General features: G+C 53.8%; 1 protein-coding gene across 12 annotated transcripts in view; it reads left to right on the top strand.

The window, feature by feature from the left end:
• Positions 1-25,734, top strand: part of KCNT1 (potassium sodium-activated channel subfamily T member 1) — an 81,799-nt gene that overhangs the window by 24,967 nt on the left and 31,098 nt on the right. The window contains exons 1-2 of one of the 12 annotated variants that reach the window (XM_071454183.1): positions 12,089-12,476; positions 23,209-23,250. The exons of 7 other annotated variants lie outside the window; for them this stretch is intronic. In XM_071454183.1, the coding sequence (XP_071310284.1) occupies positions 12,328-12,476; positions 23,209-23,250 (191 nt within the window). In that variant the 5' untranslated portion in view covers positions 12,089-12,327. Of the gene's footprint in view, positions 1-12,088; positions 12,477-23,208; positions 23,251-25,734 lie in introns of those variants that run through there. 4 more of the 12 variants (XM_071454181.1, XM_071454185.1, XM_071454182.1 and 1 more) reach the window with 4 other exon arrangements.

Raw genomic sequence — 25,734 nt, 5'->3', positions numbered from 1 at the left:
TGGTAATTGGCTCTTAGAAGAGAGTTTAATTGGAATAATTGGCATGGACACTCGTGTTAATTTAGTTTGGTGTTTCTAATGCACAGTCACGGTGTTTGCTCAAGAACAGAAGTGGGGATTAGGTGCTGCCTGTATTTCTCAGCAAGAAGTTGCAGCTGGGCTCTGGGAAGGCATTTACTGGAGGAAGCTGTTCAGTTACTGTTCTTGAAGTTGGATTTTGGAGATGGATTTGCTTCATTACAGTTTGATGCAATCACACCCACGCTGCTGAGAGTCGAGGCCTCCTCTGACGTTCAGTTCCCACTTCAGATGATTTGGGGTTGGACTTTCTGCTCTCCTGGAGCAGCTCCAGCTCCTTGGCACAGGGACATCCCTGTCCTGAGGTGCTCACACACACACACACACGTGTGCAGGAATGTGCTCACTCAGGAGACAGCACACCAGGAAGGGGAAGTTCATGTTCTATACCCAGCCTGTCATCCCTGCTTCTCTCAAGCCTCTCAAGACCCATCAGTTCCAGGTCAGTAAATCAGCACCATGAGGTTTTTCTGTGTGGAAAAAGATTTTACAGTCTCTTTCCAGCGTGGAGATGTCTCAGGCTGTCATCTCAGAGCTGCTGTTCAGGGACTGCCATGGGCTGGAGGCTGTGCTGCAGGAGCTGCTGCTCTGTGGGGTCACTGGGAGTGTGAGATGGTGACACAAAAGCCATTACAGCTCCTCAGCCTCCTCCAGAGCTGTAGTTTAACAATTTTTTTTTCCTTTTCATCTTCCTCCAAAATGCTTTTAAAGCTCGGTATTGTCACTTTGTTTGGACTCTTCCCACACAGTAACTGCACTTAGAACTGTCCAGTGCTGATGGGGAGATTTATTGCCAGCAGCTATTGTGTGAAAATTGAGAGGAAAAACAATTTTCTGTGCAGCTCTTGTTAGGCCTCTAATGGGAAATATTTCTTTCGAGCTAAGAACTTGTAAATGGTTTTAGTGGTGGATGCTGTGCTCTGTGCCTCAGGAATGTTCAGCCTTCCAGGGTTCAGCAGCACAAATGTTTCTGCTTGCAGACATGTGGTGACCTCAGCGTGCATGCACGAGGGCTGCACTCCTTCCCAATGGTGAGAATTTAAAAAAAAAACCTCAAAAAACCTCTGACAAAGAGCAAATCTTGTGCTGCTGGAATTTCTGTTCCCTTTCAAAGGAGCAGGATTCACAAGAGGCACAGTGAGTGCTGCTTTTCCTGCATGGGTTAGTGCTCACCTCAAGATCCTCTTTGGGACCTCATGGCTGCTTTTCCTGAGAAACTTTGGAGAGCTGGAACAATTACCCAAACTTTTAGGGCCTTTTCCCCCCCTCTGAGCTTTTTATGCTCTATTTCCCACAGGCAGATTTTAGGGAGAGAAAGGAGTACAGCTGAACATGCTGGTGAAGATATTAATCATGATATAATTCAATTTTAATTCCATTAGACACTTCTAGTGATCAGGGAGTTTCTCACTTGCTTTAATCGACTCTTTTCCAGATGATGAAGCTGCAAGCTCTGGCACTTGTTATAAATGTCTGTTTATTAAACCATCCTTCCTCCTAAAACCCTCTGCCTGGCCAGGATGGATACAGATGGAGAGGATGATGTTTGCAGTTCAGTCTTTAAGGAGACACTGTGTCAAAAATTGCAGCCTTCTCTTTTTCATTTTTTGTGTCTTTATGTGAGAGATGAGAACAGGCCAAGGCATTTTTTTGCTGTGCTTTTTACTGTAAATGTTCGAGGCAGCCAAGATCTGTGGAACAGCATTTGCTGTCACACCAGCTCCTGGAGTGGATGTTCCCTTTCCAACAGAGGATTTGGTCATGGCAGTTGAACCAAAAGCTGATGGGCAGATAAGGGCAATGCTGGTGGACAATTTAAAATCCTTTTGTGGCTTTAGTTCACCTTTGGCTCCTGCCCTGGCTGGGCAGGCAGCTCTGACAGGTGTGAGGCAGCTCTGGGGGCAATTCCAGGGCTTTTTGTGCAAAACTTCAAAACAGGGACACAGTTCACACATCCTTGCCTTTTCCTTTTAATGCCTCTGGGCTGACCCCTGCTTTTGGCTGGATGTGGAAAGAGAGATGGTTTTTGTCACATCCAGGACAGCACCTGTGTCACTTGGGCATTGCACTCACCTGGCTGCAGGTGGCTCTGAGCCCATCCCCTGGCTGCAGGTGCCTCTCTGAGCCCATCCCCTGGCTGCAGGTGGCTCTGAGCCCATCCCCTGGCTGCAGGTGGCTCTGAGCCCATCCCCTGGCTGCAGGTGCCTCTCTGAGCCCATCCCCTGGCTGCAGGTGCCTCTCTGAGCCCATCCCCTGGCTGCAGGTGACTCCCTGAGCCCATCCCCTGGCTGCAGGGGCTCCTGGCTCACAGCAGAACCCCCGGCTACAGCAGGATGTTGATGGGTAAGCAAATCTTTCCTCATTGAAGTTAAAATAAGAAACGTTCCTGGAGATCAATGGTCTGGTACAGCCCCCTGTTCTCGTCCTGCCCACACAGCCTGATGAGGCTGTCACAGACTCCATGGAGTTCATGCCTCATTTCTGCAGCACACTGTGAATTCCTCTTTAGGGGGACTTGCCATTTTCTCTGTCTTATATAATGCATCACAAAAAGAATGCTGAGAGAAATGAAAAAATGTATGGGAAATGGTACCTGGCATCATCCAGCGACCCTGGGGAGGGAAGAAAATGTCATTACCATGAGGCATAATTGGCAGTGCTGATGGAGAGCCCCAAAGCCAAAAGTTCTTCTTTGAATGTCAATCATTTTTCTTGGATTTTTTTAGAAGTTTTATGGAAGTTTTTAGATGCTAAAATTCTCCACGTTTTTCAGCAGAAACCCTTAGCACCATTTAATAGGCAGACACTGCTCTGCATCACATTGCAATTCCAATACTTTAAAGCAAAGAACATCATGCAAAAAAAAAAAAAAAAAAAAAGAAAAAAAGAACTTGGAGTCCTTTAAAACTGCAGAGTGGGAATCACTCTGGCATTTTGAAAGTCCCTGTGAAATTGCTTCCTGCTGAGCTCTGCCAGTGCTGTTTGCAGCAGCAGGAATGCCATGCCGCGGTGCCAGCTCCATCACCAGCTCCTCCCGGGCACTTTCCCAAATTCCAGAGGGGATCATGAGAGGTGCCACGAGGTGCCTTTGCAGCTCTGGCTGCCTGTCACATCCCCTGGGAGAAGCTGGGGTGAATCCCGGGGGAGCAGGGTGTCCCCTGGGCTGGCTGGGATGGAAAGGGGCTGTGGCTGCTGCCTGTCCTGCCCTGGTCACTGAGGGTGCCCAGAGCACTCCTGTGCTTCCCCCAGGTGCTGCCTCAGCCCCTGCAGCAGGAGACCCCAAGGGGGAATCCTGGCCTCGAAGGCACCTGTGGGACTCAGGCTTGGGAGAGGCTGGGGGGACAGGAAGGGATTGCCACGGTAATTCTGCCACACCAGGTGGATTTTCTTCCCCTCCTGTCCCACAGCTCGGCCTCTCCTGCAGTACCCAGGGGCATTTCCGAGGCGTTTTCAGATTCCCGGTGGGAAATCGCTGCACAAATGCTTAAAGCCATAAACATTTATGGTGCAAAGATCATCCCTGCTGGGAGGCAGCAGCTGCTGGCAGGGGACGGGGGTGCTTTGGGCTTGGGGGAGCCTGGAGCCCCCCCAGCTCCTCCTGGAGGGGTTTGGGTGCTGCCCTGGCACCTCTGCTCCTTCTGGCTGGGTTTGGGTGCTCCCCTGCTCCTCCCTGCCAGGTTTGGGTGCTGCCCTGCATCTCTCCAGCTCCTCCTGGCTGGGTTTGGGTGCTGCCCTGCTCCTCTCCAGCTCCTCCTGGCTGGGTTTGGGTGCTCCCCTGCATCTCTCCATCTCCTCCCAGCCAGGTTTGGGTGCTGCCCTCCCATCTCCTCTGCTCATCTCTGCCTCCCTCCCCGCCCTGCTCCTCTCGGGGCTGACTCACGCCTGCCCAGCCCTGCCTGGAGCAGCCGGCGCCGCTCCCATTGAACCTCGGGAATCAGAGAGTGACCCCGTTATGTACTCACCTGGAAAAGTGACTTGGCCGTGCCTCATTGCTGTGCTCTGCCTGGAGACGTCTCATGCTTCCCTTGCAGATGTATATTTAGATTTTACCCGAGGGCTTTTAAATTTCCTCGCTGGCTTGAGCAGCTGCGACAGGTACACCCTTACCTCCCCTTATTTCCTCCGGCCATTTCAACCTATCACCGGCTTTGTGAAGGAGCAGGAGGGGATTGGGAGTTACTGAAACGCTTCAGGGTCTCACTGCTCTGCTTGTGAGCCTGTCAAATGCGCCCAGGAGCGGGAGCAGTGGCTTTGTAGGGAGCTTTGTTCAGCAGCTGCTCGGGCGTGCTCCATTTCTCCTTCTCCCTGCCAAGCAGTCCCGGGTTGCCATGCTGGGTTTGCAGCTTTCCTGTGTCGCTGATGAGCCCCACTCAGAGAGGGAAAAACGGCTTTGCAAAGGCTGCAGTGATGACAGTTCTGGGATTCCGCAGTTACATAAGGGATGCTCTGGCTTAGGGCAAGGGGAGCTGCCCTCCCTGCTCCCTCCCAGCCCAAAAGAGGGGCTCAGTTTGGGAATCCCATCCAGCCCAAAAGAGGGGCTCAGTTTGGGAATCCCATCCAGCCCAAAAGAGGGGCTCAGTTTGAGAATCCCCCCCCTCCAGCCCGAAAGAGGGGCTCAGTTTGGGAACCCCCCCCATCCAGCCCGAAAGAGGGGCTCAGTTTGGGAATCCCCCCCCCCCCCCAGCCCAAAAGAGGGGCTCAGTTTGGGAATCCCCCCCATCCACCTGCAGCCTGCAGGGCACAGCTGAGCAGTGGAGCAGCCTCGTGGCTCTGGGTGGGAGGGGGATTTCGGGGCACTGCCCCTGTTACTGGGCACTTTCTGGAGTCCTGGGTCCTCTCCTCTAAACCCTAACATTGGAAGTTGTTAATATTTGGGATGTTAATGCAGAGTACACTGGCAAGAGGAGAAAAATCAAAGGCTCTTCTGGTACCAGCCCGTCCCCCTCTGGGCTCACAGCCTGCTGCAAGCTCTGGATGTGTTTTCTTACTTTACATAATTTTTCCATCTCTCTCCATCAGCCCAGCTCTTCAAAGGCTTCCTTCTGTTTCCAGCTCTCTTGCAGCTGCTAAACACACTCTCATCAATGCTTTCCGAGCTGTTCCTCCTTCCCCAGAATTCCGTTGCTCCAGTTTATTGCAGAACTCTCCCAAACTCTGCCGAGGAGCCGCTGGGTGATGCAGGAGCTGCTGCCTGGAGCTCTTTGGCTGTGCTGCCTGGTTCAGCTGCCAAGGCTAAACAGGGAAAGTGAGGGAATAAAACACAGGCAGTGAATTCTGCCTGTGCCATGCAAATCTTCCTGGTGGTCCTGTGACCGTGTTCCCAGGGGCCTGAGGATGAGGGAAGAGACGAGGATCTGACTCCATGTTTCAGAAGGCTTAATTTATTATTTTATGATATATATTATATTAAAACTATACTAAAGGAATAGAAGAAAGGATTTCATCAGAAGGATGGCTAAGAATAGAAAAGAAGGAATAATAACAAAGGTTTGTGACTCTCAGAGAGTCCAAGCCAGCTGGACTGTGATTGGCCATTAATTAGAAACAACCACATGAGCCCAATCCCAGATGCACCTGTTGCATTCCACAGCAGCAGATAACCATTGGTTACATTTTGTTCCTGAGGCTTCTCAGCTTCTCAGGAATAAAAATCCTAAAGAAAGGATTTTCCATAAAAGATGTCCGTGACAGTGGTCCCACTTGGCTGAAGGCTCTGTGGGTGTGTGATGGTGTCAGTGAATATTGATGTTCCCCCGCTCCAGGCTCTCTCCTGGGGGGTTTGTTTGCCTTGCCAGGATGCCAAGGACCCCCAGAAGTGCAGAGGGGATGGAGCAGCCCCCCAGGCCCACCGTGGTGGGAGCTGATCCCACAGAGATCCCTGGAGGTGAGTCCCCTCCAAAGGCTGGGCTGGCACTCGGGAATGGAGAGAGGGAATTTGGGATTTTGGCAGCAGCACTCAGCCCAAGCCCTGTCCCAGCCAGATGCTGTGATGACAGAAATCCCTGCAGTTTGTGAACTTCTCCTGAAATGCTTTTAATGACAGTTTAATAATAACACTCAGTGCTGGGTACAGAGCTTCTCGCCCCTGGAAGTGCAGGGCTGTGTGAGAAGGGTAAGGACCATTATCCCCCCCGTGAGCAGGGGGAATAGCTTTTATTTGTGAGCCTCATTAGAACAAGTGGAATTAATCAACTTTTCATATGAATGGCATTGCTTTTTAAAGACAAATGTCAGAAAGGAGTCCTAGAGGGCTCCAAGTGGTGCAGATCCATCTGATGGCTTCTCAGGGAACTCGTCAGAGCCTGTGGTGAGAGGCATTAACCCTGCCAAGGCACAGGGAGGAGGGGACAGAAAGGCAAAGCAGGACACAGGCTGGGTTTGCTGTGCCCTGGGTGCTGCTGGGTGGGTGTTTCTGGCCCTGGTGTGTGTTATTTGCCCTGCCCTTCCCCTCTGCAGCTGCTCAAAGCCCCATTGCTTGGGAATGTTCTCCTCCCTCTGTTCCTTGGTGCTCTCTGTGTAGTGCATGGAGAAATTCCATTGAAATAATTAATTCAGTCATTGATTAATTTCTTAGTGGGAGGACTCAGAGGCCATAACATCTTCTTGTGAAGTCACTGAATTTTGGGGTTTTTCCCCTCTTCTCAGTCCTGCTCTACATCCCCCTGGTGCATCCTGGCCCTCTCCAGCCTGCAGGGAGCCCAGGCAAGTGGAGGCTTGTTTTGGCTGTGACAGTAATGGGCAGTGAGTGGCCAAGGCCTGGGAGTGCAGGTGGCAGAGTCCCTGAGATGCTTTCAGTGCTGCCCTGCTGCTCACAGCCCATTACTGCATGGATTCGCCTCCAGGGAAGCCAAAATCCTGGGAAATCCTCCCAATACCTTTGGCACTCAGCTGCAGGGAGTGGGGAAGGCAGGACCCACCACCCTCGGGACAGGAGATCAAGGCAGGACTGGTGTGCAAGTGCTTTGAATTGCAAAGTGTGGCTGGGGCATCCTGTGGCCCTGCCCTGCTCCAGCAGCACCTGCCCCACAGATCCGTGTCTGTCCCATGGGATCGGCCCCAGGACAGCCCCAGCTCACCTGGATGCCCCACAGATCCATGTTTCTCCCATGGGATCAGTCCCAGCTCACCTGGATGCCCCATGCATCCATGTTTCTCCCATGGGATCAGCCCCATCTCACCTGGATGCCCCATGGATCCATGTTTCTCCCATGGGATCAGCCCCAGCTCACCTGGATGCCCCTCCTGGCACTGGCAGTAGGAGTCACCCTCCACCCTGCCTTTCTGAAGCCCCTCAGGAGGGATTTGATTTTATCCTCTGTGAATTTTAAATTTCATCTTTGGCAGAGCTCTGCTGGCTCTCCCAGCAGTGCTGAGCTCCCGCTCCCATGCCAGGGCCCTTCCTCTCCAGGCTAATGGAAAGAAAATGGAGAGAAGTTTTTTATAATTGACTCAGGATCAATAGGTAAAAGTATTTCCTAAAAGCACTTTTATTAATAAATACCTACATAAATCCCTTCCCAGGCATCTGCTGCACATTGCAATATCTCCAATCTGAGTTAATCAATGTATTGGTGTTGTCTGTTTGACTGTGGAAGGAACTGGAGCTCCTTGGGTTCAGCTCTCTCACTGACTGTAATTCCAGGAGCTGATGGAAGTCAGAATTCCTGGCAGAAGGATTTGTTTTGTTGGGAAAAGAGTTCCCTGGGGCTCTCTTGAGCAGGGTGTGCTGTTGGGGGAGCAGGTGGGGGGATCCTGGCTGTCCCAGAGGGCTCTGAGGGTGTCCATGCTCCCCGTGTGTGTGTGGGAGCTGCTCTGGCACTGCACAGGCATGGAAAGGCCAAGTTCTGCACAGAGGAAGAGGATGAAGCACCAACATTTTTTCTTTTTTATTTTTTTTTTCTTTTTGGCAAATTTACTGTTTTCACTGAGACAAATGTCAAGAGGAAAAAAACATTCTGGTGAGGAAGCAGAAGCTCCTTTTTCTGTGATTTTAACTTCCCATTGGGATAGGGAACGATTAGTGAACAGAGGAAAAAAAATCAAATCTTTGAATTTCCTCAGAAGCATGGACATTTGCAGGCAGTTCTGCTGCAGAGGGATGTTCCAGTGGTGTTTCCTGTGCCTTGCAGTTCTGCTGCAGGGGGATATTTCAGCTGCTGTTTCCTGTGCCTTGGCTGCAGGATCCTCGGTGGGATGGGGGGTGGTTTTTTCCAGGGCTCTGCCTGAGCCTTGGCAACCTCCAAACCTTGGCAGCTTTTGCAAAGCAATTTTGCAGAGTGCCTGGTGACAATGTAGGGCATTCCCTGGTGGCTCAGGGGCAGGGCTGGTGCATGTGCACTTCGTGAAAAACACCCCAGCAAGAGGCTGTGCCAGGCAGCTCTGTGCATTTGTCTGAGCATTAGTGGCCCTCTGAAGTTTATTGAGCTGATAATGTCACGCTGTGACATTTGTTGGGGTCCTGAAATACAGGAGGTGTTGCTGGCAGTCATAAATTACATGGGATCTTGTTTTTCCTCGGTGTTATTAAATGAAGGGAGGTCAGGGTTGCTCTGCAAAACACAGAGGGGCCATGCAGGGAAAGGTGATTTTCCTAGAGCTGCTTTCCAAGGCTGTCCAGGGGTTCCTGGAGGGATAATAATGAGCATTAATGGCTTTTTCAGCTCGGGGTCCCTGCAGTTAACATTTTATTTGTATGAACACAGCCCCTCCTTGGAGCAGCAGCTCTGGTAACATCTCCTGCGAGCTTCTGGCTGCTCATGAGCACAAGCTCTTCTTCCAAAGTGTGTTTTCCCATCCAGGTTACTCCTTGTGGGTTTGGAATGATCTTTGCAGAGCTGATTCCTTTTGAGATTTTAAAATACATTAACCTGGCTTTCCCTGAAGAGGTCCTGCAAGCTAACACTCTTGGGTTGTGTCTCAACAGAGCAGGTTTGTTTGCCAGAAAATGGGAAAAAACTCAACCCCTTCCTGTATCATCAACTACTTCTAATGGACAGGGTGATGCTTTATTATTAATAAGTTGGAGATGTGAGTAAAGGGAGTTTTGGCAGCCAGGACTGAAAGCGGCCTGGATAAAAGGGAGAATATTTAACAGTGCAGTTGCTGTGGATTCAATTAAGAGCAATGAAGAATCTGCTTCTTTCTTAATCTTGTTTTCTGAAATATTATTACCCCTGCAACTGCTGCTCAGCAATTCCCAGCCATGTCTCCAGCCCCCGGCACAGCAGTGGTCTCTGCATTATGAAGATGCTGAAATGAGAAATCAGCACTTTGTAATGGGCTCTCCAACTAAAATTAAACATCCATTTCCTGGCTTGCAGTCAGATGGTTGGCATTCAGCCGGCCTGGGAGGTGCTTCTGGACCTGAGGAATTCTGATTTGGGCTTTGCTGTTCCCAAGGTTGTGTTTGGTTGGTTTTGCCCCCTGGGAGGAGGTGCTGCTCAATCAAGGAGCTCCGCGTGGAGCTGGCTGCTGTGTCCCCTGGGCAGAGGCACAGGGGATGTGTCCCTGCAGGGCTGGCTCAGGTGACAGCCACGGCTCTTTCTAGGAACAGGCTGAGTGCCCTGGGTGTGCTGCATGCACGGGGCTGCCTTGGCTCAGCCTCTGCCTCACCCCTGCTCCCACTGCTCTGCTGGGCTCCGGGCCCTCAGGCGGAGTGGGGAACGCCCTGCCCTGCTGGGAGAGGAGTGTTTGCTGATGGAAGCACAGCACAGGAGCTGCTCTGGCTGCTCAGGGCAGGGCTGGGCGCCCCAAGTTGCCCTGGAGCATCATCCAGGCTCTCAGAGGTTCTGCTCAGCATTGAACACCTCTCCTCTCCCCAGAAAGGGAATGGTTGCTCTGACCCACAGCCCTTGCTGCAGTTTCTCGTGGCCTGGGGTCACATCATTCCCCTGTCTCTGGTTTTCCTCTCTTGGTTTGTGTTTTAGTGCTTGACAGAAAAGGCAACATCATGGAGAGGCTTCTGTGGGCAGGATCTGAGTTCCTCACATGGCTGAGTTCCTCACAGGGCTCAGGATCTGAGTTCCTCACGGGGCTCTCTGTGCTTTTTGTCACCTCCTGCACAGCACAACTATGACAGGAGGGTTTATATGTTCTGTTAAAATCCCCCAGATCTTTCCCCAATCCCTCTCCTGTTCCTGCTGCTGTGTGAGGGCATTAGTGCTGGGATGAATAACTTAAACCTAAGCCCCTTTCCACATCTAATCTCAAGCCTAAAATTAACATTCTTCTGCAGTTAGGAATACAATGGAATGTAGAATTCATCCAAAAGGAGACACATCTGTCTCTTTTTGGATGAATTGCCCCATCCCAGTGGTTCTGTGGTCCAGGAGGATTTATCAGGGCACACCAGCCCAGAGGGATGACAGATTATATTTGGTCATAACAGATTATATTTGGTGTTTGAGGACAACACCCCCAAGTAAAGAGATGTGGAACAATAAGTTGAAGAGTCTGAATCAAACCATGAAGCAGAAAGGAATGACTTGGGTGGGAAATTAATGTATTGAGCTAATGAATCGTTTCAAGGCAAAGCAAGAAATTAAATGTGTGCTGAAAGCTGGCACATTAAGAAAGGGGCTGTGGGTTTTTTATCCATTTTGCATTTCAAAATGCAGAAACAAAGTAGGGATGGTGCAATCCCATTAAGAAATAACACTGAGAAGGGAAACCAGGATTTGTTTAACAGGAAATGGGGACTTTGGGGACTGCCTTTGTGCCATGGGGTAAATGGTGGCTGGGTACTGATGGTGGGGGAAGAGCAGAGGGCAGAGCAGCTCCTGGCAGAGGGAGGAAGCAAAGGACTGCCCTTTTGGCCTTTTCTTCCAGCATTTGGCACAGGATGGTGATTCTGGGTGCTCTGACAGCCTGGCAGGGGGTGGAAGGTGTGGTTAGGGCATGGAGCTGTGCCAAAGGGAATTGTCAGCGTTTCACTCTGAAAGGAAAGGATTGGATCCCACAATTCCCATCCAGGGCAGCTCCTGCCCTGCTCTCCCAGCCCTCTCACAGCTGCAGGTCCCAGGCTCTGGCAAGACCCTTCCAGTCAATGCACTGACTTTTTGTACAAAAACATTTAAAGAAATCCTGTGGTGGAGCCTGACCATTCCCATTGGCTTAGGCCATGACGTGGTGACCATCAGTGAATTTATTCTTTATTTCCAGCCTGCAGAGGGGCAGCCCTGCCCTGCAGTGGGGCTGGGCCGTGGGGCAGCCCTGGTGTGGTGGGCTGGCACCACCTGGGGTGGGGTTGGCACGTTGGGGTGACACGGCAAGAGCTGTGGTGACATCGACGGCGCTGTGGTGACACTGCTGTCCATGGTGCTGAGCCCTGGGCCCCACCCAGGCTGTGGCACCTTCAGGATGCTTTTTGTTCCTGCCTGCCCACAAACACAGCTCTGGGATGGTGGCATTCCCAAAAGAGGGAAGGACACAGGACTCTTTCCCTGCACTCCTTTCCAACCCCACCTGTGCACTCAGGGGTTCTCTCCAGCTCAGCTCTCCCCTGAATTCCCTTTCCTGTTGGATATCTTGAGAAATGGATGCCAGGAGTGCTGAGGGGCAGCAGCTTTTGCTGTCACCTGTGGAGGGAAAGGTGAGTCAGCCTGGGCCAGGTGACACCATGCACCTGCCTGGCCAGGTGAGCAGGAACTGAGCCCTGCTGGCCCCTCTGGGGGAACAGCAGGAGCTCCTCTCTGCTGGCTCCCAGCATTCAGGAGGGGACAGAGCTCTGCTGCTGCATGCCTGAGAGAGCCAAAGCTGCTGAGGGTGTTCCCTGGCACGCAGCGAGCACGCTGCTCTGTACACGGAGGGATAAGATAAAATAGCTTCCTCCTCCTCGTGCTGCTACCAAAAAAACAGCAATGGGGAGAGAAAATAATCCTCCAGCCCCTGCCCTGCCCGTGGTGATAAAAGCTGTGCAATCCTTCTTTTGGCAGAGTCAGGCAAGGCAATTTCATTATTTAGCAAACAAAGCCTTTTCAGAGATTTCTGCATCGTGGACGTTTTCTCGGCGGTTTTGCACCAAATTTGTTGCGGCAGCAAGGCCGGAGAGTTTGCCTTGACTCCCCTCACTACCAAAATAAATGCACAGGGCAGGATTGTTCCACTGAGCAGCCGTGACTGGGGAGAGAGAAGGAGGAAGGAGATGGTACGTGCCGACAGCTCTAAAGTGATTGCGGTGAGGATTGCTATGTATGAGAGAGTTCAGGGGGGAAACAGGAGCAACTCTCACAGGCAGCCGAGGCTGGCAGGATGGCAAGAGCCAAGCTGAAGAATTCCCCTTCAGAGAGCAATTCCCATGTCAAAACCGTCCCACCAGGCACGACAGAAGATGTGCACGGGGTGAGCCCCTTGTTACCGTCTCGGAGGATGGGATCCATGGGGAGTGATGTCGGACAAAGGTATTGCAGGGCTGCTGGGGAGGCTGGGGGGGGAAGGCAGCACCTTTTCTCTTGGAAATGAGAGGGAAAGGATTAGTGCCTCCACGGGCTGGAGGGGTGGTGGATCAAATCCTATGTTAAAGAGCCACGGCAGCTCTAAAGTTGTGTTATGAAAGAGGGAGCTGGAGCAGAAGGAAACCAGTTCCTTTAAATTTTTTATAGGTGCTTCTTGATTTTTATTTTTTTTTTAATATGCCTAAAGCATGTCTGAATGGCAGACTGAGACCGTGGGGCTGCCACACACCACTGTTAACTTGCAGTGCACCTTCCCTGTGCAGCAGAAACCCCGAGCTTATTTACACTGCTAATGCCACAGTACCCACTGTGCCTTAGCACCATGTTTGTGTGGCAGGGGAGATGCTCAGTCCCCCATCTGAGCAATAATTCATTTGTAACTGCAATAAAAAAAAAAAAAAAGCTGCCATAGGAAATGCTGCAGCCTTCCTGCAAGCCCAGAGCTGAGTGTAGAGCGAGGAAGGAGCTGTTTTTCAGGAGGAGGAGGAGGATGCTCTGTGCTGCACTGGGATTTCAGTGATTCAGAAGGAGCCAGGTCCCCTAGTTACGATGAGGATGCAAATGTCACTAATTCAGCTCTTATTCTGTTCGTTCCATTTTCTGTTCCATTCTTTCCCACCATCTCCCCAGCCTTTCAGCCCATCCATGCTGCTCACCTGTGACTGTGTACTGTATGTCTTCCAGGATGTCATTTGCTGCAAATGGGCATGGCAGGGAGGCTCCTGCTCAGGCTGGGGGGAATTTTACTTGTTTGAGGCTTTAGGCTGGAATGAATTAATGCCTCAGCTCCTGCCTCTTGGCGTGTCTGGGGGGAGGGTGGCAGGGAGCCAGGAGCAGCAGCTGGGGAAGCCGGGGAGGGAGGTGTGTGCTGGGGAGCGCCGGCGTGGCCGCTGCCGTGCCGGGCACACGCTTCGGTCTGCAGGGCTGGGAGGCAGAGCCTGGCACACTGAGCACCTGGGAGTGTCCCTGGAGTGGTGTGACAGTGCTCCAGGTGGCTCCAGTGCCGGGGCTCTGGTGGGCAAACACTGGGAGCTGGTGGGGCACTGCCTCTGAGTCTGCCAGGCTCACACGCGTGGAGGCTGAGGTGGGCATCGTGGGGTGCAGTGGGACTAAATCCCTGGAGCTGGTGCTGTCTCAGAATGTTTTGGCAGTCTGGGTCTGCTCCCAGTGCTGGTCAGGCTGTTTGTGGTCTGGTTTTGTGCCTTGCTTTCATTGCTGTAAAGAGGCACCAAAGCTGGGGCTGTCCTGGGGGTACCTGAATCTCTGAGGGCACATCCTGGGCACCACTGTGGGCAAAGCCTTTGGGGCAAGACTGCTTCCTCTCTGTGCTCTCCCAGGTTCTGGGGGTGTCCCCCTCAGGACAGGGTCAGTGGTCAAACCAGATGTGTAGGGACCAGGAAAATACAACTGGGAGACTGCTACAAACTCATCCCTCTGATCAGCACTGATTAAACATCCAAGAGAGGCTTCTCCTCCCTGGGACCCCGGGGCTTGGTGGGTTCCTGCCCCAGTCCAGGGGACCAAACCTTCATCCCAGGGTTGATCCTCCTTGTCTTTTGTGGGAGCACAGAATAAAGTAGGGATGCTGCAAGGATCTGGAGGGCAGCAATTCCAAAAATCACATCACTACAGTGTTTTGGTGGATCCTCAAGAGAAGGTCAGTCCCAGGACTGTATAAAAACCCAATTCCCTGGGTTTCACAGGAGTTTTAAGTGGTTTGCTGCAGTCTTGTTGTGAGAGGCTGCTGCTGAGAGGTGCAGAAGTTGGTGGAACACTCTGACACCCCTGGCAGCCTGCAGGGTTGGATTCCCCACCCCAGGATCTCCTCCTTCCCTGGGCACTGCTGCTCAGCCACGAACTGGCAATTAAGGTTGAGGTTTCTGCACTTCTCTCCCCGTGCTGCACCGAAGGCAGGAAGATGGGTTTGGAAGGGATGAGCAGTGAGTTTGAGACGCTCTGTGTCTCCCAAAGCCAGACTCCAGCAGCGTTACCGACTGTCCCTGGGAGCTGGGAGTGAATTCCCAGGTGCAGGTGGAAGGGGGTGTGCGTTACAGGGTGTTCTCAGGATGCAAATGATTCCTCCTGATGATTGAAGCCAGGGAAATCTATTCTCACCTACTTGATTTACCTCCTTACTCCGTCTCTGAGTCACTGCAGCATCTCAAAGCTTTTAGGGGTTCCCAGTCAAAACAGGAGGAAAGGATTTGAATTCATCCGAGGGAAAAACCACTCCACAGCTTTGGGAGCAAAAAGGGGAATTCAGGGCTGCCCCTGGGCATCCAGCACAGGGATATTTTCCTGTGTCTGGTGACCTGCAGGTGGGATCTGGAAGTACCCTCCAGAACAGAGGCTTGGAGCTCTTTCTGTGTGCCAGGGATTGCCGTGAGATGGGGATGGAACTGGGAGCCTCCTGGCCATGCAGAGCGGCTGCCTGGGCTCTGAGCCTCCCCTGGCACCAGGTGAGAGTGGCTGGGACCAGCCAGGAGAGGCTGAGCCTCCTCCCTGCCAGCCAGGCTGTTCCTGAGGCAGGTTTGTCCCTTGTGCTGGGGGATTGATGGGGAAAGGTGTGAGGGGAGGCAGAGCTGCACAGAGCACTCTGTGCCTGGGAAGGAGCTGCTGGCAGGGGCAGGACAGGCAAACATCCCTTGGGATCCCATCTCAGGGGCAGTGATCTCCCTGCAGAGCCAGAGCTGTGGGTTTAAAAACACAAACAAAGGTTTTTACGAGATACCCATGTCCTGTTTGTGCAGCTCTGCTGGAAGCAGGGGAAGCTCTGGCCACTGCCTGTCCCGGGGCACACTGAGGGGCTCCGGAGGGATTGCAAACATTCCCCTTTGCTGGCTGGTTTGGATGCTCTGCCCCAGCCCTTGGCAGGGCTCTGTGTCCCCTCTGGGCCCCCTCAGCTGCGTTGGTTGAGCTGCTGAGCTTTGGGAGGAGGATTAGCATTGCAGAAGAGCTGGGCTTGGACAGCACCTGGAGCCAGACTGGCTTTAAAGCTGTCCCAGCTGGCTCAGGACCAGTCCTGCTGAATTTTGAACATCTCACTGGACATTGCTCAGCTCCTTTGGGTGCTGGGTTTGGTCGTTCTCAGGTGAATAATTGTTCCCTTGCTGATCCTGTGCCTGTTCCCTGTTGTCCTTTTGCTGTGTGTCCCACAGGAGCCTGGCTGCTCCTTTCCCCTGGGCAGCAGCTGGATCTGGATCCTTCCCTCCCTTCCTTTCTCCTTCACTCTGCACACTCCCACCCCCCAGCCCTGCCCTGTCTCTCAGTTTGAGATATTTTTGGCAGGAATAAATGGGACTCTGCCTCAGCCCTGTACAGTCAACAAGGTGCTGGAGTCTCCTCTGTGGAAGGAGCAGCTCTCTGCTAGGCTGAGTTTGATGTGAGGTTCTTGGAGGTAAAGCACTCCAGAGAGGGAGGAATTTACCCAAATGTGTCTGAAAATAGAATTTCTGAGCGATGGATGTTTGTTCCCCCTCAGGGCCAGCCTGGTATTAACAAACAGGACTTGCTAAATGTGGTGTTTTTGCCTGACACTTGCACACAAATGAACCCCAGAGAGGTCCAGTCTGGCCAGTGCAGCCCCTGCAGCCACCCAGTGCTTGCAGGAGCTCTCCAGGTGAGGCTCTCCACGGGACACAGTTCCCTGCTGAACCATTGCTGTGCTGCAGAATTCCCTCCTGCAGGGACAAAAAGTCAATTTATTTATTTTTAACCTTTCTTTAACAAAAGCTTCTTCCAGCAAAGGCCTTTCAGAGCCCTCTCTGTGCCCTCAGCAAATGCCACGTGCTGGTTTGCAGCCTCAGCTCTGGAAGAGGGGGTTCTGTGCAGGACAAATGCTGTGCCAGGGACATCCCCTGTGTGGGGTCTGCCCACCCCTGCCCAGCTCCAGCCTGGGGGATCTGATGGGTTCTGTTCATGGAGCTCTTTGCCTTTGATGTGCTTTGTTCTGCTGTGCTGGGCAGCCATGGCTGGGAGGTGTTTGGGGTGTTTTTGGGGTGTTTTTGGGATGTTTTTGGGGTGTTTTGGGGGCACTGGGCTTTGCAGTGGGCTGGGGCTGTGTGCTGGCAGTGTTTTGGTCTGTGCCCACCCTGGAGCATCTCCCAGCCTTGGGCTCCATCACCCAGCCCTCCCCTGGCTCTGTGCCTGCTGTCCCCAGGGCTGAGCCTCAGCTCTCCTGCCAGCCTTGGCTCTTCTGCCAGGCCAGGGAGGTGGCACTGCTGGTGCTTCTGGGCCAGGGAGGTGCCCAGGCACTGCTGGTGCTTCTGGGCATCTCTCTGGGGGATGCTGGGGGTGTTTTCAGGGCAGGAGTTGGGCAGGGGCTCAGCTATGGGGGCAATGTGCAAATGCAGGGGTCCTGGTGATCAGGACATTGTCCCAGACCCCGGTGACAGCGCAGGGAGTGGCAGCCACCATCCCTCACTGAGAGCAGAGCCCTTCATCAGCACAGCTGATTCCTGCCAGGGCTCAGGCCTGGCTGCTTCTTCTCCTGCCCTGGGGCTCTGGAGCTGCCCCAAGGGGCTGGAAGGGCCCTGAGCTCTGCTCATCCTCTGGCCTTGTGCCCTCTCCTGTGCAGGGACAGCACGGCCATGCCCCAGCCAGGCCCAGCCCTGAGCTCCCTCCGGCTTTTGGAAGTGTTGTGGCTGCTCCTGTGTGTGGTGCCCACCTCCCAAAGCCCAGGCTCACCCAGAAAGGGTTTGCCCTGTGGGCACGGGGCAGTGCCCGCCCCGAGCTGGGTGCTGGGGAGCAGGCTGAGCTTTGGGAGGGCTGAGCTGGGTGCTGGGGGAGAAGGCTGAGCTTTGGGAGGCTGAGCTGGGTGCTGGGGAGCAGGCTGAGCTTTGGGAGGCTGAGCTGGGTGCTGGGGGAGCAGGCTGAGCTTTGGGAGGCTGAGCTGGGTGCTGGGGGAGCAGGCTGAGCTTTGGGAGGCTGAGCTGGGTGCTGGGGGAGCAGGCTGAGCTTTGGGAGGCTGAGCTGGGTGCTGGGGGAGCAGGCTGAGCTTTGGGAGGCTGAGCTGGGTGCTGGGGGAGAAGGCTGAGCTTTGGCAGGCTGAGCTGGGTGCTGGGGAGCAGGCTGAGCTTTGGGAGGCTGAGCTGGGTGCTGGGGAGCAGGCTGAGCTTTGGGAGGCTGAGCTGGGTGCTGGGGGAGCAGGCTGAGCTTTGGGAGGCTGAGCTGGGTGCTGGGGGAGCAGGCTGAGCTTTGGGAGGCTGAGCTGGGTGCTGGGGGAGCAGGCTGAGCTTTGGCAGGCTGAGCTGGGTGCTGGGGAGCAGGCTGAGCTTTGGGAGGCTGAGCTGGGTGCTGGGGGAGCAGGCTGAGCTTTGGGAGGCTGAGCTCTCCTCCCACGGCCCTGGGGAGCTGCCAGGATCTCGGTGCCCTACATAGCCCTGACAGGCAGCCACGATCTCACCCAAGGATGCCACGCTCAGCACTCGCACTTGGGCTTCTGCTCTGGTTATTTTGGGATCCTCGTCCCCATCAGGTCCCATCAGGGCACAGGGGCTGGCATGTTCCCTCCATCAGGGGAGCCTTTCCTGCTTGCTGTAAGGGTGGCACCCCCCTGAGTGGGCCATGGGGGTCTGTGGCACCTCAGGGTCCCACATCCCACCTCCAAACTTGCCCACAGTGCTTCCCCCACAAGGATCAGTCACTGGGCAGGAGTGCAGGGACTCATTAACTCATTAGCAAGGGCAGGGAGCTGTGTGCCACAGCAGCCTGAGCATCTGCAGGGCCTTTTTGCCCAGGCTTGGCAGTGCCTGCCCTCTCCATCTACCTGGTAGCCAGGTGGGATCGGTCTCTTCTTGCAAGAAACAATCCTTGGGATCAGAGGAAATGGCCCCAAGTTGTGCCAGGGGAGATTTAGGTTGGATTTGGGGCAACATTTCTTTACCAAAAGGGTTGTCCAGCCCTGGCATCCATGCCTGGGGGGGTCTGAATGATGTGTGGCTGTGGGGACGTGGCTCAGTGCTGGGGGTGAGGTTTGAGGATGGATTTGATGCCCTTAGAGGTGCTTTCCCACCCCAGTGAATGCGTGGCTGATTCTGGGAGAGGCACAGCTCTCTGGAAGGGCCCCAGAGGCCAGGCTGGCCCCTGGGCTGGGATCAGCCTGTCCAGCTGCAGCGAGGCTGCTGCGGCTCTGGCACCGCTCCTGCTGCTTCCCAAACTTTGTGTGAGCTGTGAGCTTCCTTTTGCAGGGGAATGCCAAGGAAAGGAGCTCCTGTGACTGAAGCAGCAGCGCCCTGGGAGGCAGCTGAGCCCACTCTGCTGAGCTCTGTGCCCGTGGGGCTGCTCTGCTGGCCCTGCCTGTCCCTGAGGCACCTCTGCAGCTGCTGGTGGCTTTTCCCGGTGCCACCAGCACAGCTGGATGAGTTTCCCCACACCAGGGGTGCTGAGGCTCAAACCTTTCCCTGGGGCCATCCCTGCTCATCCCCCAGCGGGCAGGGGAGCTGCCCTTCCCTCCCCTCTCTCACAGCTTTGGGAGCAGACCTGCGCCTCTTCCTCTCGCCTTCCCCTTCCTCCTGCTCGTTCCTGCTCTCCCCCTCTTTACTTTCTTTTTTCATCTCCTCCCATCTGTCCCTCTCACATCAGGCTATTTTGGGCTGAGTTTCTCACTGTCAGGATGGTAGGAGCCGTGGTGCAGCTCCTGTCTCTAGAGGATGAGCTCTGCTCTGGGGAGCCTCCCCAGGCTCTTACCTTGCTTGGCTCATCTTCACCCCCCTGCCCTGACCCTGCCTCCAAGGCATTTCCAGAGCAGGGTGAAAAGGCATTAAATCATTCCCAAAGCCAGGGGAGAAAGTCATCAGATTTAATACCTTTCCACCTCAGTCTGGAAATGCCTCTGAGCCTTGCAAGTGGTTATTAAAGCAGCCTGAAGCCAGGAGCAGTGTTGGCAGGTCATTACTTGTGTCTGTAACTTGCAGAGGCTTCAAGTCAAGGCATGAATGTTTTTGTTTGTTTGCTTGGCAAGGATGGCTGTAAATTGAATAGGAAATGCACCACCAGAAGTGAATTTTTAATGCTCTTCATTTACCAAACGTTCAGGAGACAGAGGGGGAAGGAGCAGAGTTTGCTGGGAGGGAGCAGGGACCTGTGTGAGCTGGGCTGGGCTGCTCTGTCCCTCTGAGCATCCTGGAGCACACGGACAGCGTTTAGCCCCCAATTACCTGCATGAGGCACAGGAGGTAAATGCCACCCAGATCCTGCAGTGCCCTGGCAGAGGCCCCAGGGCCATCCCTGGGTGCTGTGGTGACAGCATTTCCACAAGGGTGGCTTTGCAGCTGGAACTGCCCTCCCCCTGGAGAGAAGGGAGCTGGTTCTGCTGGCCCAGTTCTTGGGGTGCTGTGCACAGCCCTGCCCAGCCCAGGGCTCCCTGCCTCTGCTGGAGCCAGAGCTGAGGAGGCAGGATGAGGTGGAAGGTGCTGCTCAGCCTCCAGCATGGGTGGGCAGGTGATTGCTCTCTCTTTTACATAAGCCAGCTTTATTATGGCTTTGTTCTAATAATAAATGTGCCTTTGTCTCCTCACCTTCTAACAGAGCCTTCCCCTTTTGTCAGGGGCTGGAGCTTGAAAGGTGGGGGCAGACCTGAAGCAGCCAAGAAGTTCCTTCCCCCCCCCTCTGCTCCTCTCCTTTCTGCCACCCTTCCCTGCTCTGCTCTGGTGCCTGGCAGCTGCAGCCTGTGCCAGCCTGGCACGGTGGGGGATGCTTGGCAGCACCAAGGAACCTCAGCTTGCCCTGTGTGGGGACAGCTCTGCTCTCCCAGCCCCTGCACCCTGCAAAGGTCCTTTGGCTGCCCGTGCTGTTGCTGTTTTCCATGGGAATGAGATGGGCTGAGCTTTGTCTGCTCTCACTGAGGCAGATCTGGACGAAATTAAAAGGTCAATTTGAAGTAGATTATCTAAAACACATTAAAAGCCAGAGTAACCTTTCTGACTCCATTAAGTGGCTTAGGTTCTGTAAATCATAAATCACTGTTAAAGTGGTTTTGGGATCTGGAAAATGGCTGTTTTCCAGATGAGATTTGGAACGATTTTTGGTTTTCTTGGAGAAATCTCCGTATTTTCTCAGCAGTTGGGCTGTTGGTGAGAATTTGGGTGCCTGGTGGGAAGAAGGAGAGGTTTCAGTGGGACACCTCAAATCACTTCTTCCCTCTGTGACCAGCACAACAAAGTTCACTCATTTGGGAGCCAAAAGCACCTTTTTGTAACCAAAAAAATGTTATTTTATTGCACGTGCTTTACCCACGGCACAGAGTGGCCAAAGCCACCCTTGGGGGGGTTCCTGTCTCTCCATGACTTTGGAATCCCTTTTGTTGCTGATGCCTCCATGTGAATGAGGTGTTAATTGTGGCTGATTCTGGGACAGGCACGGAGCCCATGGATTTGGGGGAGGACCCCAGTTCTCCAGAACCTTCCTGTCCTGCAGGACCCCACTGATCTGTGTTGGGGTTGCTGTTTTTGCTGTTTGGCTTTCAGGAGGGCTCCTCTGCAGCTGGAATTAGCTCCTGCTCCCCCACCCTCCCCGGCTGCCAGCTGGCACCAGATGAGCAGAAAACCAAATAATTTGCTGATTTTTTTTTCCCCATAAAGATCCCTGTGAGGCAGAAAAGGCCCCTGCTCCAAACCAAGGGCAGGAGGGGCCCGAGCAGCCCCTGTGCTAAGGGGGATAATCCAATTGAGCTGCAGGGACATTGCCAGCCCAGGCTCCTTCCCCGGGCTCTGCAGCTGCACAAAACCCAAGATGCTGAGCAGGAATAAATGCCAGGGCTGCTCCAAGGCACAGCTCAGCTGCAGAGCCACCCCAGGGCTCGTTCCTGCTGTGAGAGGTGGCACAAGAGAGCACTTTGGTGGGAGTTAACTTAGTGCTCCAGGAGAAAGCTGGAAATGAGCAGGGAAGAGGGGAAATGGCAGCAGGGAGCAGGGCAGGAGCTGAGCCCAGAGAGGAAAAGGCTCTGGGGAGATCCTACAGCAGCCTCCTGTAAAAAGAGGCTCCAAAAGAGCTGGAGAAGGATTTTGGATAAGGGTCAGGAGTGACAGGACAAGGGGGAATGGCTTCACACTGACAGAAAGCAGGGCTAGAAGAGATATTGGGGAGAAATCCTTCCTGTGAGGGTGGCACAGTGTGCCCCACCCCTGGGAATGCCCCAGGCCAGGTTGGACAGGGCTGGGAGCAAGCTGGGATGGAGGAAGGAGCAACGAGCTCCTCCCCGGGCTCTGCACAGAGCAGAGCCCAGGAGTGGGAGCAAAATAAATCCTGTCCCAGGGAGGCTGCTCCTCGTAGCTGAGGGAGGGATCAGCTTCCTCTTGGCTTGCATTCCTGCTGAAATGTGGATTTATTGCTTTTATTTAGTTTGAACTGTGCCGGAGTGCTGCAGACTGTAAAGCAAAAGCAAAATGCAAGAAAAATCTTTATGGTCTGCAGTGGCCCCTTCTTGGCTGTGATATTTCTCGGTGTCCCTGGCTCCCAGTAAATCAGGAAGGGAGGGAGGGCACTGCTGGAACAGGGAAGGGCTCAGGCTCAGGTAAAGATGGGGACTCATCCCTGGGTGTCTTGGTGGCAGCATCGTTTTCACAAGGGGACTTTTTGCTTTGCAGCTGGAATTGCTGTGTTGGATAGCCCTGTGCTGTCAGTCTGTCTGTCTGTCTGTCTGTCTGTGGGATGTACAGTACATGAGCCCAGGCCCTTTGCCTCCCACCCACTCTTGTTTTTCTCTGTGTTCTTCCTCCCCATGCCTTGACCCCCTCATCCCCCTCATCGTTCCTCTGTTCTTTGATTTGATTTTTGGTTCATTTTTTGCTCCATTTTCTTTCTCTGCTCATCCCTGGTGTCTGTGAAGCAGCCCAGGAGAGGCACAATGCTGATTCCTGAAAGCACCAAACCTTCACAGCCCAATTTCTGTGCACAGGAGTGGCCCCCATTAGAGGCAGAGCAGCGAGGCCGTTTGTGAGAACCCTTTAAAAAACAAAAGGCGTAAAACAGGCACAGAACCTGGTTTAATCCACAGAGCCCGGTCCTTGAGGGGCTGCAACTGGCAGAGCAGCACTGGGAGCTGAGCAGGGACACGTCCCAGGCACGGTGTGACCTTGAGAACTTGGCTGGCCTCTGGTTCTTGTGGTGCTGGGACAGCCCTGGTGGGGACATTCCCAGTGGGGACAGCCCAGTGGGACATTCCCAATGGGGACATCCCTGGTGGGGAGAGCCCTGGTGCCACATCCCTGGTGGGGACATTTCCAGTGGCACATGCCCAGTGTCACAGCCCCGTTAGGACATCCCCAGTGTCCCAGCCCTGCTGGGGACAGCCCTGATGGGGACACCCTGATGGGGACAGCCCTGGTGTCACAGCCCCATTGGGACATCCTTGGTGGCACATCCTCAGTGTCACAGCCCCAGTGGGACATTCCCAGCAGGACATCCTTGGTGTCCCGCCTCAGTGTCACAGCCTCAGTGTCACAGCCCCATTGGGACATCCCCGGTGTCACATCCCCGGTGTCACATCCCTGGTGTCACATCCCTGTTGGGACATCCCTGGTGTCCCAGCCCTGCTGGGGACATCCCCAGTGGGGACAGCCCTGGTGGCACAGCCCCGTTGGGACATCCCCGGTGTCACATCCCTGGTGTCACAGCCCCGTTGGGGCCGTGCTGGGGCCGCGCTTCCCTCACGCTCTGTGTGTGCTGCTCTCGCTCGTAGGCCTCACGCCGAGGATTTCAGCGTGGATTCCTCCTTCTCACAGTAAGTTCTCTGCCTGCATTTCCCGGTGCCACGGGGAGGGACAGGGGACCCCGGCCTGCCCTGGGGTAAAGCTGACCCTGCTCCCCACAGGGCAAAACCCCCTTGGAGTTTGGGGTGTTTGGAGCATGTGGTGAGCTGGGTTTTTGGGCAGCGCCTGCTGCTGGGAGCAGTGGTTAACCTTGGCTCTAATGAATGTGGATTAAAGTGGATGGTCCATCCATGGAAGTGTTCCAGGCCACGAGGGATGGGGTTTGGTTTCTGCTCTAGTGGAATTGGTTTTTGGTCCAGTGGAATTGTCCCTGCCCGTGGCTGAACCGGGTGACCTTTAAAGGTCCCTTCCAACCCCACCCAGTCTGTGGTTCCACCATGATCCTGCTTTTAAGGGAGCTGATAAACACAAAACTTGTCCTTTACTGCTCTGGGCATCCAGGAATTGTGTATGGGAGCAGCAAATCCTTCAGCAATTCCCACCCTGGGGAGGATTCCCTGCTCCCAGGGACAGACCAGTTGTGGTGGGTTTAGACACCAGTGCACCCACTGGAATTTATTTACTCATTTCCTGCTCTGAGATAGGAGTATGGCAAAGCAGGCTCAAAACTTTAAAAGGGTATAAAGAAAACTTCATTAACAGTAACTAAAAGAAAGGATAATAAGAATAAGTTTATTGAGGAAGAATTGAGAGCAGCAAATCAGCAATTATCCATTAATGATGAGCTCCATGCACAGCCCTAATTAAACAATGCAGATTCATCAGCACAAGCAATTACAGGAGCAGACTCATGAGTGCCACTCTCCAATGTTGCAAAAACAAATAGGCCAAAGGGAGCACAGCCTGCCATCCCATTGCTGCTTCCCTTTTGGGGTTTTAACCTTTAGTAGAAGTGTAATTATCTTATTTTTGAGCAAGTGGTGCCACTGCCCAGCCATGAGCACCATCTAAACCTTGGATGGGAGGTGCTGCCCCATCCTGGCAGTGCCCAAGGCCAGGTTGGACAGGGTTTGGATAATGGAAGGTGCTCCTGCCCACGGCAGGGGGTGGAACTTTAAGGTCCCTCCAGCCCAAAGTATTTTATTATCTACAGCTTGAAGCCCTGAGCGTGTCCCTGTTTCCTCCAGTGTTTGGTTTGGTGCCTGAAATGAGCTCTGCAGCTGCTGGGAGGGATTACAGCTGCCTTCAGGGAATGAGGAATCGATAAAAATCCCATTTCCATTGCAATGTCCTCCCTAATAAAAATTATATATATGTATAAAAGAACTAAAAGTCAAGCAGGAGATTTCTGTTACATTTCCTCAGGCCCATGGAGCCCTTTGCAGTCTGTGCCAGCCCTTGTCCCCCTGGCACACCAGGATGAGTTCAGGGCATGGTGAGAGATAAATGGCCCTGGAGGCCAAACCTACACTTGGGCAGAGTTTTTTCCCGTAGTGACTGCTTGGAATTTGCTTTTCATCCCCCAAAAATACAACTGCAGCATTACTGCTGGAGCCAGGATGACATTACCTGCACCCAGCTGGGTTTAATTTGCTGCAGAGTGCTTTCTTCGGGCAAAAAAATCACACTCCATAATAAAGCAGGAGGTTTTTTTCTGATTGATTCCCATTCTAAATGCATGAAACCTCGAAGAAACAAGGGCTTGAGGGTCAAGGTGTGCCACAGCATCCTGGCTCCCTGGGCAGCGTTGGTTGATGTGGGACTGGACCCTGCTGGTCATGGTCTGGGATGAGCCTCAGCAGGGAAATCATTCCTGGTGCTGCAGGGGCCAGGAGGGGCAGCTGCCTTTCCTGGCAGGGTTGTGGCAGTGCCATGGTGGCTGTGATGGTGGCACAACGGTGGCTGTGATGGTGACATGGTGGCTGTGACAGTGCCACAATGACTGTGGTGATACCATGGTGGCTGTGGCAGTGCTGTGGTCACTCTGACAGTGCCATGGTGGCTGTGATGGTGGCATAGTTGTGGCTGTGATGGTGGCACAGTGCCATTGCCATGGTGGATGTGACACTGCCTGTCCCAGGCTGGTGTGGGACCTGCTGAGCTCCTCGGGGCTGGGTGCTGCTGTGATCCCTGAGGATCACCTGGGATTCTGGGATGAGGGGGAGAGCAGCTTCAGTGCTGCCCCTACTAAGGGATGTGGGATGAGAAAATTCACTGACAGTGGGCAGATTTGCCCTGTTTGCAGTATTTGGCCTGTTGGACCATGCTGGCCCTGCCAGTGGTGTCCCCAGTGCTGTCCCATCCCTCCCCAGCACCTGAAATCCCCCCTGAGATCCCCCCCTCTCCCCTTCCCTCCATGGATCAGCAGCGTTGGCAGAGGGGCTCAGCACCCAAAGCAGGCACAGCCAGCCCCAGCTGCCCATCCCTCCCTGCCTGTTTTGTGCTTTTTTGTTTAAAACGTGCCCCAGATTCCCGGGAGGAGCTGCCGCAGTGGGAGCGCTCCGGGTGCTCCATGGTCCCTGAGAATCCGAGACATCCCCGGCTGCAGAGCCCTG

The sequence above is a fragment of the Agelaius tricolor genome, unplaced genomic scaffold, assembly GCF_023055355.1.
Source record: "Agelaius tricolor isolate 1412-34295 unplaced genomic scaffold, bAgeTri1.0.p SCAF_38, whole genome shotgun sequence".
In the NCBI taxonomy this organism is placed as follows: domain Eukaryota; kingdom Metazoa; phylum Chordata; class Aves; order Passeriformes; family Icteridae; genus Agelaius; species Agelaius tricolor.
Note: the sequence above shows the minus strand (reverse complement) of the source record. Positions and strands in the feature narration are given on the sequence as shown.